At 39.6% G+C, this 17,736-nt stretch overlaps 2 protein-coding genes across 2 annotated transcripts; one reads left to right on the top strand and one right to left on the bottom strand.

Annotated features, from left to right (window-relative positions):
• Positions 1 to 6,817: 6,817 nt before the first annotated feature.
• On the top strand, positions 6,818 to 8,594 carry LOC146387737 (granzyme B-like). The gene is made up of 5 exons (XM_084929569.1): positions 6,818 to 6,915; positions 7,003 to 7,150; positions 7,557 to 7,686; positions 7,907 to 8,179; positions 8,294 to 8,594. The coding sequence occupies exons 1-5, from the start codon at positions 6,858 to 6,860 to the stop codon at positions 8,495 to 8,497; spliced, it is 813 nt and encodes a 270-aa protein (XP_084785695.1). The 5' UTR covers positions 6,818 to 6,857; the 3' UTR covers positions 8,498 to 8,594.
• LOC146387738 (deoxyribonuclease-1-like) lies at positions 8,481 to 17,292 on the bottom strand. The gene is made up of 10 exons (XM_084929568.1): positions 17,211 to 17,292; positions 13,611 to 13,703; positions 13,427 to 13,521; positions 13,243 to 13,320; positions 12,991 to 13,103; positions 11,660 to 11,772; positions 10,463 to 10,617; positions 9,562 to 9,658; positions 9,323 to 9,449; positions 8,481 to 9,060 (listed from the first exon to the last, which is right to left on the bottom strand). Exons 2-10 carry the CDS (start codon positions 13,689 to 13,691, stop codon positions 8,873 to 8,875), a joined length of 1,047 nt encoding a protein of 348 aa, XP_084785694.1. The 5' UTR covers positions 13,692 to 13,703; positions 17,211 to 17,292; the 3' UTR covers positions 8,481 to 8,872.
• Positions 17,293 to 17,736: the final 444 nt, after the last annotated feature.

The raw sequence follows: 17,736 nt of genomic DNA on the forward strand, positions 1-17,736 counted from the left end.
TTACGTCATTGTCATGAGACACTCTCGCAAAAAAATCAGGGTTTTAGTAACGCAGTAACGCAGCGTGCTTACGGGAAGGTAACAGTAATCTAATTACCGTTTTTGCAATAGTAATCCCTTACTTTACTCGTTACTTGAAAAAACGCGTTACTGCCCATCTCTGCTGATAACGTATTTTCAAAAGTGATTAGTGTATTACTTAGTTACTTTTTGAAAACATCATAGACAACCTGAATACATTATAAAGCAAAAGATGTTTCAGCCCAGTTTTATTTTTTTCCTGATATTTCATGATATAAAAATGAATTAAATGAATAACTCGTTTTATTAATGAAATTGTTTTATTAGTTTTAATCTTTTAACTTTGTGCCTCATGCAAAAATGTAATTATGTGCAACAGTCTTTGACTTGAGAAAATTTTGTTAACATTCAAACCTATTTTCTGTATATTCCAGAATATAAAATAAAATATTTTTTGTGTTTACAATCTTTCAAATAGATGCAACGAAAAAACAGCAAAAAATAAATAAAATCAAAGATTCAGCAGCACTAAGTCCAGTGTACTCGGTGCTTGCTCAGATTTGAAGTTTAACTTTTCGCTGTGGGAAGACGTTTTCTTCCCGCACAGAGTGTACAGCAGACATTAATGTTTTTGTCATGTTTTACGGAATCAAACTCAAAGTAATGCCAGCACTTCCAAGCTTTAAATGCTGCATGGTCCTGCTCTCTCCCGCACTCCATATTATCAGGGCTGGACTGGGACAAAAAATTGGCCTGGGCATCTTGACTAGAGACCTGCACACCAGGTATTATAGGAAAAGCCATAAAGCCTTTGAATGAAAACAAACGCTGTTGTGACAGTGATGTACACAGTCTTGTTGGTATATGTATGATTTCTATACATTTTACGTCAGATAAAAACTTTGGTTGTAAGATTCAGATAACTATTTAATTAAAGCTAGATATTTTAAATGAGAATAAGAAAGAAAAGTATTTCTTTGTGCCCCCCTTTCCCTGTTAATGCCCTACCTGGCCCCCTGGCAAAACTTTGCTAGATCCGCCCCTGTTACCAGCTGTCAGCTACATAGAAAAGGATCCTGGTGTTATTTGTCTCTCAGAAACAGTTCATAACTTCCCTTCAACTCATTCATGTCACCTAAAAGGTAAACCTGTTTCTCCATCACCTGTTCAGCTCTGATGATTCAGTAAGGACATCTCCTGGTTTCATCTTCATGTTTCCCTCTCACCACATATCCAAACTGATATCATGACCAGCAGCTTTACAGCTGTGGCTCCAGCAAACATCAGCTGATACTACAAAGTAATATTAAATAAATTCTAACAAAAGCTTATTAAGCTTAAATGTGCTGCTGTTGTTTAACGCGACATCTGCTGGTTTCCTCTTTCTGACGCAAAGTGGGCGAAAAACAAACAAGAGAGAAAAGCCGATCAGCTGATCATTGATCAGTTTCATGATTGAAGTAGCAACAGGAGAGGGAGGGTTAGAGAATGAGAGAAGAAGAGGCAGCTGACAGCGTAAAGACTGAATAAATCCAGCTTTGTGTCTTTTTCCATTCTAGCTGAAGTACGGGACAAACTGTGTCCCTTTTCAGCTCAATACGAAACGCGTAATATTTTCTCTGAATACGGGACGATTCCGTTTTTTACGGGATGGTTGGCAACTCTACTAACTAACCTTATGAATAAAATAAAGTTCACTATCAGTAACATCATAGCACCCACCCAGCTGTATAGAAACTCCGTCCTGCTAGCTAGTACGCAGTACGAGTTATTGTAACTGACTGTAAAAAGTCAGCACAACGAAAATAAACTCCACCTAAACCTGGTTTATATCTGACCCAGATAGACTGCAGGTCATAACTTCCAACCTGAAGTTCAGTTCACCTAACACTTGGACCGCCTCAGGTCTCTCCTTCTCCTGCCTCCCCTTTCCCTCATCCACATGCTGGCCTCCACCACTTGCTAATGTTACTGAATCTGTGGAAGCTCCGCCATAGCCACCACCAAACAACTGAGTTATTTTTACACATTGGCCAACATCTGGCCAATCCACCATCTTTCATTGTTTATACCGTTACAACAACAACAACAACATCAAAAAACATTGGCCGTGAAAACGAAAAGTCACCATCGGCCCACCGGGCAAATGCCCGGTATGCCCGATGGCCAGTCCAGCTATGCATATTATCCATTGTTCTCTACACGTCTGTTGCTACCACGGAATTTGCACGCAGATGCCAGAGCCATGCCAGAGTGGACAGATCTTGAGGCCCCACCCCCCCCCAGAAGGGGCCCGGCTGAGCCATGGGCTCCAGGCCCCACCAAGCATCCACCGGGAGTGAGCCGGTACATACCTGAGCACCCAGCCCCGGACACCCAGAACCAACAACGCACCGAAGTCCAAGGGCATCAGCCACCGGCAGGGAGAGTGGTTGGAGGAGATAGGCCCCCACACCTGGAAGGGCCTGAGATGTTGCCAGAGAAGTGGAGTCTGAGACTCGACCTGACCTATAGACACAGACAAACAGGCACACATAGACACAAGCGTGCATTGCCACTCTCATGAACACTTATACAAATACTCATCACTCGCCCAACGTGGAGACAAACATAAATGGACACTGTACACACACACTTACACTCCCCAAACATGCTCTATACCCCACCTCCAGAGAGGTGATGGTGCCTAGACCCAGGAGATGTTACCCTTTTTCCTAGGGTGGAGACAAGCAGACTACCCCCGGTCCGGCAGCAGCAGGGAGGCCCTGCATCCAGACCCCGATCCGGTGGAGATGAAGCCAGCTGCAGAGGTGTGCAGGTGGATAGCGAATGAGCAACAGCTTCTAACTTTTCACTAGTACTCATTTATTTAGAATATCAAAAATAAAAGTGCTACCTCTACCACACATTACTTGAGAGCCCACTAGTCCGCATACACACGGAAGAATCCATTACAGAGATGATACAAAGAAGAACAAAAACAGGGGTGACACGCCAGTTATGAGACCGGAGGCGCCACCATGCGGCGCTACACTGCATTACAACAGCAACTGCTACATGCTGCGTGCTGTTCTAAAGTGCATTTAAAACAACACATATGTTAATATTACACTGTATGCAATTTAAAAAAAAAACAATTAAATAAACTTCATGTAATCAGCCCAACTTTTATTTTCAAATGCAAAAAAGTATATCAGCCAACATACTGGACACCGTTCTGCTAAACAACAAGCAATTATATTGCCATCATTATTGTAATCTTACAGTAAAACAAAGTCTCCGATTTAAGATATAATTGCAAATGTAATTGCAGAAGAAAGTTTTTAACATTGTCCCAATTTCCCTTAAGTACAGTGGCAGTGGATGTGGGTTGGAGATGCAATGACCTTGAACATGCAGGTGACCATCTTCACTGACCAACCATCTGTGACAGAGGACTCATCCTTCCTGGTGTCCTCTAAGCAAACCATCATATTTTTAGAGCACTAACTTATTTGCTGTCTAAAACATTTTGTCTGCATTTGCTATAGAACAGAAAGACAATTCAGACAATCTCAGGCTCCCTCCCCATCCGAGAGCTGACTTTCAATGTCCCGTTTGTCAGTCTGCCCTGACCACCACCCAACACACAATAATGTCATGAAAGCATATTTTTAAAGAGGCTATGCAAACATGGGCAATAATTTTTCATTCTGATGATCTGCAGAATAATTTTGCTATAATCATTGGCTTCCTGTTAAATCCAGAATTGAATTCAAAATCCTGCTCCTCACATACAAGGTCTTAAATATTCCTGCCCCATCTTATCTTAATGACCTTGTAGTACCATATCACCCTATTAGAGCACTTCGCTCTCGCTCTGCAGGCCTACTTGTTGTTCCTAGAGTATTTAAAAGTAGAATGGGAGGCAGAGCCTTCAGTTTTCAGGCCCCTCTTCTGTGGAACCAGCTTCCAGTTTGGATTCAGGAGACAGAAACTATCTCTACTTTCAAGATTAGGCTTCAAACTTTCCTTTTTGCTAAAGCATATAGTTAGGGCTGGACCAGGTGACCCTGAATCCTCCCTTAGTTATGCTGCAATAGACGTAGGCTGCCAGGGATTCCCATGATGCATTGAGTTTTTCCTTTCCAGTCACCTTTCTCACTCACTATGTGTTAATAGACCTCTCTGCATTGAATCATATCTGTTATTAACCTCTCTCTCTCTTCCACAGCATGTCTTTATCCTGTCTTCCTTCTCTCACCCCAACCGGTCGCAGCAGATGGCCCCGCCCCTCCCTGAGCCTGGTTCTGCCGGAGGTTTCTTCCTGTTAAAAGGGAGTTTTTCCTTCCCACTGTCGCCAAGGTGCTTGCTCATAGGGGGTCATATGATTGGTGGGTTTTTCTCTGTATCTATAAAGCGCCTTGAGGCGACTTTTGTTGTGATTTGGCGCTATATAAATAAAATTGAATTGAATAATTTGGGCACAAATCAAAATTTAATGTTCAAAAACTTGCGGACTTCACTATATACAGTGTAGACAGTTTGGAAAACCAAAAATACATACCACTCAGTTGATGTTTTTCTGTCTAACAGCTCCTTTTCTAGACTTGTAAGAGTTTGATGTAATGTGGGGAGTGCTGGTCCTGAGCCTCAAAGACAGTAAGAAGCAAACAGAGGGAAAGAAAACCCTGAAAATTTTTTAGAACCTGTTTTGATCTTTAATGGCTGTGCAACTGTTATAACTAGGGTGGGTTTCAATTATCCATTTTCTGATTAAAATCAATTTCAGCTTGAATAACACAATATCGATTCATGAAATCCTGAATCAATTTTTAAATGTAAATGTATTTCACCAGAAACGAAGGAATCTCAGGTTAAAGCTTTCATTTCGTCAACCACCAAAAAGCTAAAACAGTAAATGAGAGCAGGTAAACAAATTCCACACAAAGACGTAAACACAAAGCACAGACCCGATGCATCAGAATCTGTGAGGTGTCGGCTTTCTCACCCAACGGCACGAACATGGACACGCCGCTAGGGCTGAAAGCCGACAGCTCACGGATTCTGATTTTGTCACTCTCCAACTGAAGTTTACTGAACCAGGAGCAAAAGAAGATCAAAACTACGCTTCATATTTGTTAAACATCATCATGAATTCTCCCTTACCGTTGCTGTTTTTGCTTCCACTACAATAAAATCACTTCCTGCACAGCTCTGTCTCTCTCAGTGTACTTCAAGAACAGTTTCCCATCTCAAATTTCAGTTTTCTGCATTATTCGTGTCACGGGTTGCCGGGGCAAGCCGTGTGAATTTAACAAAGGACCCAAGATGTGGATATGCAGTGAAGTGAGAGGGCTTTATTGACACAGAACCCGAGTGATAACAAACAAAAGGTGAGTGTGGCGAAAAACAGAACTTAGAAATAAACTACACTGGGAAAACTAAAACCTAAACAACAAACCTGAACACGAGAGAAAGCAATTTGCAGGGAGAGTTCACAGGATGACGGAGGGAGATTCACTGACAAGAAAACCCCAAATAACACAGACGAACCAGCAACTAACAGATGCAAACATGGGGTTTAAATACACAGAAGGATAACAAGGGAATGAGACACAAAAGGAGGGCACAGCTGGGAGTACTCAGACATAACGAGACAGGGAAAAAGTAAACTGAACACACTGAGATCAGACACACACACACATGCAAGGACACAGACTCAGAGACGCGAGCTAACACAGAGACCTTAATACACAAAAGGGGATAAACAGGCAAAGATGACACCAAACAGAGGGAACACAAACTAAACCCAGGGAACCCAAAACACAACAGTCATAATACATAAAACTATCAAAAGTAAAAGTACAAAAACCAAAAACGCTGGGTCACCGACCCAGGACCATGACAATTCGCTTGCTTATTACGTGACAGTCTACTGTTGTGTACAGTGCTGTCAGATCACTGAAGAAATGAAGAAGAAACTTTTTGAAATTATGCCAAATTGCAATACGCAAATATTTGTGTCTCTAATATAACCTCACTTCACTTCAGCAGCATCAGATAATGTTCATATGCTGATTCATGGTCTTCTTCCATTTTTGTTCTACTGCAGAATATTTTTAATGTTTATGGCCAGGAAAATCTCCTTCATGTTTTTCTGTGTTTTATCCTCAGTTACTTTGACTAAAAGGCATCTGCTGTGATGCTCACACCTCTGATGAAGTATCACAAGTATTGATAACTGATCAGAATTATTATATTTCTGACTGTCTGAGGCAAAATTTCCCCAATTAAAATCTAATCACCGGTACCGGTCCATGAGTCGTTTGGTACCGGGCCGCGAGAGTTGAGGCTAGGGTGTGAAATGTATGGTTTTCAGGGTTTTTATTGGTTCTTAGCGTTATTTTGTTATTTTTATTGTTAACTCGGTTTTCCTGGATCTTTTCACATGTGTTATGAATAAATCTTCTTTTTTTTCGGTACTGGTACTAGTTTTATTTTGTTGTATTTATCCGCGACACGTTAAAGGCCGGTCCTTGAAAATATTGTCGGGCATAAACCGGTCCGTGGCGAAAAAAGGTTGGGGACCGCTGACTTAACAGGCCACTAATCTGGTTTATGCCTGTGGACTTTAGCTGTCTTTTGTTTGAAATTCATTACTGTTAGTGGGAAAGGGGTGCACATATAACAGACTGTGATTGATAGTAATAACGAAGTACTTACTGTAGAAAGTTTCAAAACCACACTTCCCTAGGAAGTGGTTAAAAGTCATGTGTTATACATGTATAAACACATGACTCAAAAGGACTGACCCCTCGGTCTCAAGCTGACAGGTCAAGCCTTTCACCACCGAGATGTTTGCTCTGCAACAATTTGTGGTCGTTCATATGCTGACATTCCTCGGGCAAAATGGTAAGTTGCACCATGAATACTCTTCTCCAGCCTGCATGTGGAATATTAATATTTTTAATTAAATTCTTTTCCTCCTACTTCTACTAGTCCTTGGAAGTAAAATTATAGATGGGAAAATAGCCCCAGACAACGAAATGCTGTATATGGCATCAGTGCAGGATCACGGAGGCAACCATGTTTGTGGAGGATTTCTTGTTTCTGAGGACTTTGTAATGACTGCTGCACACTGTGACCTGTAAGTAATCACCTCTTTGAGGAAATTCCTGATTAGGAAAACAAATGATTGCCGTCCTATGTTTCTCTATCTATCTATCTATCTATCTATCTATCTATCTATCTATCTATCTATCTATCTATCTATCTATCTATCTATCTATCTATCTATATGTATATGTATATATATATACTGTATGTGTGTGTTTGTGAGTATATGTATCTAATGATCATAATAATATAATAATTCTGATACCATCTGAATTATTGCAACAATCGTGCTAAGAACCTTGAAGTAACTGTTGCAGTGAATAAATAAAATTGAATTTAATAAAAAAGAAATTTATCATTTAGTTTTTGTTCATCTTGTTGTGCATGCAACTGTAGAAAATCTAATTCTGATGATCTCAGAATTATATCTTATTCAGGGATCTTAAACGTGTAGTTCTTGGTAACCACAACCTCAAGAAGGCTGATAAGAAAATGAAGATTGCCAAGAAATGCAAACACCCAGATTATAAGAATGTTGGCCATGGATATGACATCATGCTCCTAAAAGTAAGGCTTTTTGTCTTCTTTTGTCTTTTTTATTTTCTTAAATCATATAAGAATTTTTACATTTTTGAGTGTTCTATTTTGCAAGTTGCTCATTTAAAACAAGGTATTTCTAGTTAAAGTATGAAGTACTTAAAAAAAAGATAAAAGATAAATGTTCTGTATTGCTGTTACATGGTTTTCACTCATTTTTAATCTTTACTCTTTATTTCTGTGCCTCTAGCTGTCTACACCTGTCCGACCAAGCAAAACAATTCAATTCATTCAGCTTCCCTTACATGAAATGACATTAAATGAAAATGAGAAATGCCAAGTGGCTGGATGGGGTAAGATAAAAACTAATGGTAGTGTTGTTGACGACCTGAGAGTGGTGGATGTGTCGGTCATCAGCCCACAAGTCTGCCAGAATGCTTGGGCTCAAAAGGTTCCTGGATACATTCTTCCTCCCAATATTATCTGTGCAGGTGGATACAACACAACAAAAGGATTCTGTCAGGTATGTTTTCTGTCCTTTCCTTGAAAATTCTTGCTAACTGCTCTGTGGTTGAGAAACATATGAGCACTCTGCATTAAGTATCACATGAACAAAGTAAATACTTCCTCCTTACAGGGTGATTCTGGTGGCCCTCTGGTCTGCAAGGGAATTGCTGTCGGTATTGTTTCTTTCAACAAAAGCATTCCAAGAACCGAGCTGGGAAATTGTAACTATCCAGATGTCCCCAATGTCTATACGGACATCTCAAAATACCTTAACTGGATCACGAAGATTCTCAAGGGAAAAAATTACAAAAAGCTTTGCGTCAGCACACTGTAAGTGTTTACAGGAAGCTGTGCCTCTGTCAGCTTTTGCTCTCAAAGAAGAATAAAAAAAATGTTTGAACAGTATTGTCTCTGTGCATGAATAATATTTTATTATGACTTCAAAAACATGTCTATAAAAACATTGATATCAGTTTGCCATGGAAAATGAATTCATGCAATACTAATATTTGTAAACAAATTTTTCATTGACATTCACATTCATCCTGATTTGTCGAGTACTATAAATACTAGAGACTAACAGAAGGTGTTCTGGTATCACAGAGAACCACCTGATGTGGTCTAATAAATCAAACAACCAGAAGCTTTGACATTTTAATACTATCTGCTCTAACTACAGTAACTCTACTTTTTAAAATTAATAGTAAGATCATGAACATTGAACATCCTGACGTCTTCTCTTGGTTGGCGTGTTGGATGCCCGCCCTCGCTTCCTTTTTGTTCCTACATTCTTCTTCTTCTGTTGTCTGTCTGGCTCATCTTTTTTCTTCTTCTGTGCTCCCGCTCGCTTGGGCGCCATCTTTGGTGACCCTGCTGGTTTGGTCTTCTTCTTTTTCCCTGTTGTTTAATATTAGAAGAAGGAAATGTAAAATCTGCTCTCATAAGCATCCAGGATACAACACTGCAGAACATGTTTGCTATAAATTTGTTACTGTTAGTATATTTCAGTTAAAATGAGATATGTCACATCACTTTGATTCCGAAACAAACAGCAACTCTACATAATCAATTAGAATGTAACTGAACTGAGATCAGCCCTGAGATTCATGAGGTATTTGCTCCTTTATAAAATTCATTTTTATTAAACCGTCTCAGACACCTTTTTTCTGAGACTGTTCTTCCCCAGATGTCATCTCTGTCCCGTCAGGCACAGCCATCCTTTTCTGTCTTCCTGCTCTGGTCTTCAGCTCCACCTCCACGGGGTAATGGTCACTGATGCTGAGTGCCTTAGAGAGTAAATATAGTTAAACAACAACACTGATGCTGTCCTTTAAAATGATGGCAACTGTCAAATCATTTCTATCTTTTGGTTTAGAAAAACACATAAGTGAGTCTCACCTCCTCATCAGGCAGCTTAAACTCTTGCTGGAAGTTGAAAGACTTGGCCGAGTTGGGGACGATGGCGTTCGACATGGTCTCTCCATACACAACAATTCTGTTTGAGGAAGAGGAGACACACTAAAAACAAAAGGAATTTCTTTCTGTACACTTTACAGTGTGAAGCTCCAATAATTTTATCCCTTTAGTTTTCTCTCAGTTTGAAATTCCCTAATGTCCCTAACATTAGACGTTAGCTGTGAGAGGCACTCTGTTTAAAAATAAAAAAAAGGCCCGTCGGCCATGTTGCAGAGGCTTTGTCGTCGCTCAGCTCACAAAAATACACAAATAGTGCTTCCCCACAAAGTAAACTGTACAGACATCAATCAGTGATTCATTAATATTTTCCTATATGAATTAGTTTGTCTGTTTCTTTCTCCTGGTTTTTGCTTCAGTGGTGCAGATTTCTCTCTTAAAAGAAAGTCGTCACTCCGTCCACTTTACCTCGACTTGTGTCCTTATATGGAGAAATGTGGTGTGATAGTGCAGATAGTATGAAGAGTAATATACTCACTAATTTTCATTAATATTATTACTTGTAGAAGTATCTTCCTCTTTTTGAGCTCTCACATGTTCAAACTGCTGCCTTCAGGCAGGCGTTACAGACGCTGTTTACTAAACATGCTGCCACCACAGAGACAGTTTCTTCCCCCCACGCTGTCACTCTGATGAACACTGAAATAACCCACTGCTTTTTATGTATGTGTGTGTTTGTGTGTGTACATATATATACACGCACATTTCTTTCACAGCATGAAGAGAGAAAAGTGAACCGGAGTCAAATTCCTTGTTTGTTTGCACAAACTTGGCCAAATAAAGATGAGTCTTTAGTTTCCTCCTATGTCATTATCATGTGTGTCACCTGTCGTAGGTGTTATCATTGTTGTTGCTAGCTGTGGTGTCGACATCGTCATCAATGAGCCAATCGTAGGATGGAGAGCAGATGCGGATCTTTTCCTTCTTCTTCTTGGAGAGATATCGTCCGTCTGCATTAAAGTCCCCCAAAATCATAATGTTCTACAAAAGAAATGAAAATGTCGACAGAGAGCAGAACTCACTTAATACAATGACAGATTGATTAAATAACAGCACCAAGGTTTATGTGGTGTCATATATTTATTATTATTGCATAATTCTGTGAGGAGCTGGCAGAACAATAACTGAATACCACTCTCTGTGGTTTACTGCAAATTACTTCACTGTAAGAAGCCAATTGAAAGGCACAGAAACAGGATACGATGAATCAGGAACTTTATGCATTTGTGTATTTAAAGCTGTTTTTTTTTCAACTCCGCTGTTATCAGTCTGTTTACATGAAAGACAAAATCAAATAGTTAAAATATAATCTGATTCTGATTCACTATGTGATTGAAAAAGGTAATAATAACATATAATATAATAATAAAAATCTATATTTTTTAAATTTGTCTTGCTCACTTTCAAACTCCAATGTTTCCTGCAAAGCTTATCTTCAAGATGGTTTTTGGTCTGTGATGCTTTATCAAACCCAGACAGAATTTACATGTAATTAACATGCAAAACATCTATAAAGTCTAATACAGTAAATGCATGCATGAAGTTTAAGTTTTTATATATATATATAACCAAGCTAAGATCCTGTGGGACTTCCAGATACAGACGGACAAAATGGTGGTGGCTAACCAACCGGACATAGTGGTGATAGACAAACAGAAGAAGACGGCCGTAGTGATCGATGTAGCGGTTCCCAATGACAGCAACATCAGAAAGAAGGAATACGAGAAGCTGGAGAAATACCAAGGGCTCCGAGAAGAGCTCAAGAAGATGTGGAGTGTGTGTGTTTACACACATCCATACAATTTTTATAATAAAATAATTTATTAATGTATGCATTTCAATATTTTGCTACCGCTGAAGGTACTATTGGAAAATGAACTCGAGTATGTCCAAAAAATAATCTCATCTACAACACAACAAATTACTTTGATCCAACCATGAAGCAACCAAAATCTAAAGAAGGTGTCTCAGAGAGGAGAGAAACACAGGAACTAAACTCTTAGGGCTCTTGTCTCAAACTTACATCATTTTTCCATTTCTTCCTGATGTCTTCAACCACATCGTGCAGCTCGTCCAGCTCCTTCAGAGTGTCTTCTGGCTTTGTGTGCACAGGGATCAGGACCAGATCTTGTACAACTGAAAGAGTTCACAAGCAAAGAGGCCTCAATACAAAGTACACCTGAATAGAGTAAATATTACAAATTCACAGTGTCAGTTTAGTCTTTCCATAAACACGGTTCAGAGGTCTTGTTCAGTGGCTCAACTTAGCCCAGGTGAGGTCAAGTGGCAGCAAGCCCTCGAACATCCTTCAGCAATTCCGGGCCAACCTCATCTACCCCAGGGGCCCTGCCACCAAGGAGTTGTTTAACTGCCACAGTCACCTCACCCCCCAGTGATGGACAAGTCGTCCCCCTCATTCCCACACTCTGCTTGGTTACAGAAGATGTGTCAGTGGGAATATGGAGATCCTCAGAGTGTTTCTGCCACAACCCGACAGCATCCTCAGTTGACGTTTGTCGCCTCTCTGGTGCGCTTCCCGACCAGAGAGGCGACATTCCATGTCCCAGTCGTTAGTCTCGGTAGCTGGGGATTGATCTGCCAGGGTGCTTGTGCTCCTGGACTCAACACAGCTCATACTGCATTCAACCCCTACAGCACCTCCTGCTGGTGGTGGACCAACAGGAGGGTGAGCTCATGTCCCCTGTTCGGGCTGTCCCAGGCTGCCCCATGGACTAAGGCCCAGCAGCCAGGCGCTCACCCTTAGGCCTGGTTCCAGGGAGGGACCCAGTAACTCTATCCTGGGCAAAATGAACTGTTTCCTATATTTTATACTCATAGGGGCTTTTGAATCACCCAAGACGAATTTGCCATCATAGAAAACCCACAACAACAGAGTCCCCAGGATCCCTGGGACACACAAACCCCTCCACAGCGACTTGTTTTGGATTTCATTTTTCTGACGAAGACATTTCATTTAATTTCTGACATTATTTCCATGTAAGCTAGTTATTGAGAGCTTTTCTGTAGTTCCAAAAAATATAATTTCAATACTGTGAGAAGTTTGTAACTGAAACTCAGTACAGATGACTGAAGACAAGAGCAGCATGCTGCTTCTTCATCTTGCCTTACTAACTCTCTATTTAAAGGCTCAACACTGATAGTATGAATTATGAAACTGATAAAATAAAAGGATTTGTCATCAAAACTGGAGTCCAAACTTTCAGCAAAACTGGAGCGCAAACAAGCAGTAGGATTAAATAAAGGTTTGACAAAGTAGAACTGCAGTGTTTGGCACTTCCACTTGTTTTGTTTTGTAACTTAAAGCGTTACTCAAACACAGTAAAAAGCACAAACCTGTAGTTGGACAATCAAACCGCAGGATGAAGGGCTCTCTGGCAAAGGCATCTTCATCTCCAGCCTGATTATCTTCATACTGGTGTGAATCCTTCAACGTCACTTCATCTGGTCTGAGAGATAAACACAAATAGTCAGACATCAACGTGTCTGGCCATGAACCTCACATTTTGTGCACACACATTCACACAAATTAAAGTCTGATTAATAACCACTGATATGTTGTATTAGAGTGAACTTAGACTCACACACCTGTAGAAACAGACATACTGCTCCTTGTAGGTGTCTCGTCCCAGTTGTTTGCTGGCAGTCTTTACGTAGGGGTGTTTTCTGTTAGTGCCGAGGAAAACAGAGCCACGTAAACATGCAGTTTTCTACATAAAAATGTTGCAAATAAAATAATTAAATTCACACACTATCACTGCAGGGAACTCACTCAGTTTTGTTGAGTTCTTGAAGTAACGTTTCCATGGCTTTGCCGCTCTTATCCACCACCTCCAGCAGGACAATCACACTGTACCGAGATATGATCTGGAGGAAACACATCATTTAAGTGTTACACATTTCGTCATTGGTGTTGTATTTAAAGCTTTCTGTTGTAAAGGTAAAATTATTATCACCTTGGTGAGGTGTTTGATGACAGACTTGTCGTGGACTTTCTTATGTCCCAGGTTCTTGCCATTAAAGGCTGCTATCTTCATTCTGACTTGATTCTGCAAGAGATCAACTCTGTTTTAGACGACCAACACACAGTGTGTGATGAGTTGTTCAAACTTCTGCTGAATCAAAACAGAGGAAGAAAATGGAGAAGCGTGGCAGAAAAAAGAAGAAACCAAAGCAAAGAGAAGAAAGAGAAACTAAAACTTAAACACTGAAAAAACTGTGGTTGGTTATATTGCGACATGTATATTCTAAAATATGTCTCTGATCACTTTAAAGCTACAATTTCCCAGGTGAAGGCCTGAGAAATTGCAGCTTTTATTGAAAATGGAGAAGTTCCAGGGAGTCCAGTTCCTCTAATGCGGTTTCTCGTTGCAGTAACATTTGGCACATGAAAGGTTTTTTTGACCTTGGGTAAGAATTCCCAATAATAAGTTTATATTTGTACTCCCACCACTGAAAGGTGGTGATTCTTCAATGGTTAATAATAATTACAGTCCAATTTCCAAACTCTGTGTCTTAGCTAAGGTTGGTTAATAATCAACCTTTGTTATCGGGAGGGAAAATAGTATTTTATCTCCTTTCCAATCTAGAGTTAGGAAACTACACAGTACTGTCACAGCTTCCCTAAAATTTCTCAATGACCTCCATGAAGCCTCGGACGCAAATAAGTACTGTGCAGCTCTTTTTATTGATCTATTCAAAGCTTTTAAACAGTTGACTATAGAATTTTACGTCAGAGATAACTGGAAATTGGACTTTCAAACAAAGCAGTTGCAGCTCAGTGGTCTCTCTTCCAGTTTTTTTTTTTAAATATCACTAATGGAGTCCCGTAGGGTTCTGTCCTGGGGCCTACATTATTTACATAGTAAATACTACTATTTACTATGTAAACAGGGTGAGACAAAATCTATATGCCTGTTCATTTTTATGCATATGATACAATTACTTATTGTTGTGCTCTTTTAAATAAAAGGGAAAAAAAGTCATGCTGTTCTCAAACACAAAGAGGGTGCCGGCAGTACTTCCTTCTCTTGTATCTGCTCAAGGCATTTCTACTGAAACTGTGGCCTCATACAAATACCTAGGTATTGTGATTGATTGATTGATTGATTGATTGATTGGTTGATTGATTGATTGATTGATTGATTGATTGATTGATTGATTGATTGATTGATTGATTGATTGATTGATTGATTGATTGAATTGTGATTCAGTCTCTCCTTTAAGCCACACATTGACGATCTTTTAATGAAACTGAGGCTGCAGTTGGGGTTCTTTTTCAAAAACAGATCATGTTTCTTTTTCACAGCCACGAAAAGGCTTGATGCCACTTTTTTACCCATCCTGGATTACAGTGATATAATTTATATGACTGTCTCTGCTCACTATCTTCATCTGTTGGATTCTGTCTATCATGGGTCACTATTTTTTATAAGTGGCTGTAAACCTTTAATGCAACACTGTACTTTATTGTCTGGTAGACTGGTCCTCATTGGTCTTATGCAGGATGGTTCATCAGTATCATTTTATCATTTTATTGGTATCAGAGTACATGTTATGCAAAAGGTTTAGTCATAGACTGCGGTCTCAGGACATCATTACAGAAAGCATTCTCCTTTTCTGCCCCGACTTCTTGGAATTCATTGCAGAACGATTTGAAGCTCTCTCAATTGATTTGACTCGCAAAAGACGTACAAATGTTTTGGTGATATCGTCTCTGGGGACTTGTTCTTGTTTTGTACTTTAGACATATTTAGCCATTTTATTGTTTGTTTTATTATTTACTTATTTCTTTTTTATTGTTGTAACTGTATCTGTATCTGTAACATGCAACTTCTTTCGGTGCTTTGCTACTGGAAACTGAATTTCCCGGAGGAACCCACCCGAGGGATTAATAAAGTTTCATCTAATCTAATCTAATCTAATCTAATTTTAATATATTTGTCTGCAGTAGGTCTCTCTTGTAAATGAGACATTGAGTCTCAATGGGACTACCTGTATGAATAAAGGTGAAATAAAAAATAAAACTGATCAGTCAAAGTGCTTTTAACTACAAGTCACACACACACAGGTGAATGGAGAACATTCAAACCTCACACAGAAAAGCCACAGCTTGAATTTGAATTGTCACGGTACTGGATCACGGACCCAGTGCTTTGTATTTATTGGTGAACTGATAATTCTAACTATAATTATTATGATTTATGGTTTTCTGTTACAGCTTTAGTCCTTGGATTGTGGTTTCTGTTTTGTATCATCTTTGTGCTTCAGGTTCCTATGTTTCCATGTCTTAGTGTCTAGTCTGCGTCTTGGTGCTTTGTCTTTGTTCCCTGTTTTACTTTGGTAGTCCTTGTCCCATGTTTATGGTTTCAGTTCTGCTTCCCTGTGTCTCGTCATGAGTGCATTTCCCTCCTGTCTCCCATTCCCTGATTACGCTAGTATGTATTTAAGCTCTGTGTTTTTCCTTGTCGTTGTCGCGTCCTCTGCGTTAGTTGTGTTTTCCTCAGTCGTCATGTTTTGTCAGGTTATGTCATGCCAAATCATGAACTCCCAGTTTAGATCATACTTACTAGTTTGAATTTTGTTTTAGTGCTCATGTAAAGTTTGTTTTCTGCCAGTGAATAAATATTACCGCCTTGAGTTAAATATTCCATCTCTGAGTCCTGCGCGTGGGTCCAACCACTGCATGCCACACAGCTCACCGTGACATAAACCAGGAAACCTCTTGCTGTGTGGTGACGATCGTAACCACTCCACCATCCTGTTCTAGTGTCTGGGTCATGGCAGCTTCTCTCTAGGCACGCTCTGACCTCGGTATGACCTCTGTATGATGTGTGCCATATATGACCACTCCTATGCTACTTTACTATAAAAATCTTTTGAGATTCCCAAAAAATCCTGTCTCCATGGGAACCTAGACAAATATGGCGAGAACAAAGACAGCTCAAGTGACAGTGTCAAGATGGCATCAAGATCCCCAAAAACCACCATTTTCCTTGATTTGACCAATACTAAACTCCACCTGTCTAATTCATCAGCAGGTTTTAGCAGCAAAATTAACTCAATGTAGCAAAAGTAATAGATTGAAGCTCAGAAATAGTTTATTAGTAATGATAAAACTATTATTATATGTAGTATTCCAAACTAAGATAATGGCATGTTTGCTGTTTAAAACATTTTTATCCGTGCAGAATAATTGATGTATATTTTTCTTAAAAATATAGAAATACAAGGAAGTTAAAAAAAACTTATATTTAGTGCCTTGTTTTATTTCACTTGAATTAAGACTTTTTAAATAAGGGATTCTTTGAATGGCCATTAAGTAGAGATATAACTCATCAAAATCTTCAGCTCTTTGTTCAGTCGCTGACATTGTAGGTTTTCAAACATTACAAATGAGCACAAACAGCAGTATTTGGGTTTCATTTTGACTCCCCTTATAATGAATGCAAAAACACATTTTACTCATTTTTTTAAAGTGAGGAATTCTAACTAATGCAGATGAGCATTTAGTTTTATAAAAGTAAGAAAACTAAAAATGTAAAAATAATACTCACGAGTGTGGCTAAAACAGCAGAATGAAAAATGAAAGAAGCGGCTAATCTGCCAGAAAACAGACTGAAGCTGACTTCTGCAGAAACAAACTGGACCAGGAAGTTCTCAACCACACACACACACACACACTACATATACAGCATATGCAAAACCACACCACGCCTATCTGTGTCTGTTATCAGCAGCGGTGTTTCCTGTGTTTGCATACAGCTGAGGGGTTTATCATCAACCCGCAGCACTCTGCTGCAGTCATGGGAAAACGTTTACCTTCAGTTAACCTAAAATACCCGTTTCATGTTCACTGGCTGGTAGACACCAATAGAGGGCGCCCTGTAGCCATCAGAGATACAGGTCTCCAGCCCAAGGAGGAAAAAGGGAATTTTATATTGTGCAGTGCTAAGAACTGTAGTTCCTTTTGTGACCACTTGAAGTTGGATTCAAAAGGAGGTCAATCACCAGACTTGAGTGTTTAAAAGAAACAAATTTTTTCCTGGCTGCAAGAAAAAAAAAAAAAAAAGCAAACATCCT

The sequence above is a fragment of the Perissodus microlepis genome, chromosome 5, assembly GCF_051167445.1.
Source record: "Perissodus microlepis isolate ML-2025 ecotype Zambia chromosome 5, ASM5116744v1, whole genome shotgun sequence".
NCBI classification, from domain to species: Eukaryota; Metazoa; Chordata; class Actinopteri; order Cichliformes; family Cichlidae; genus Perissodus; species Perissodus microlepis.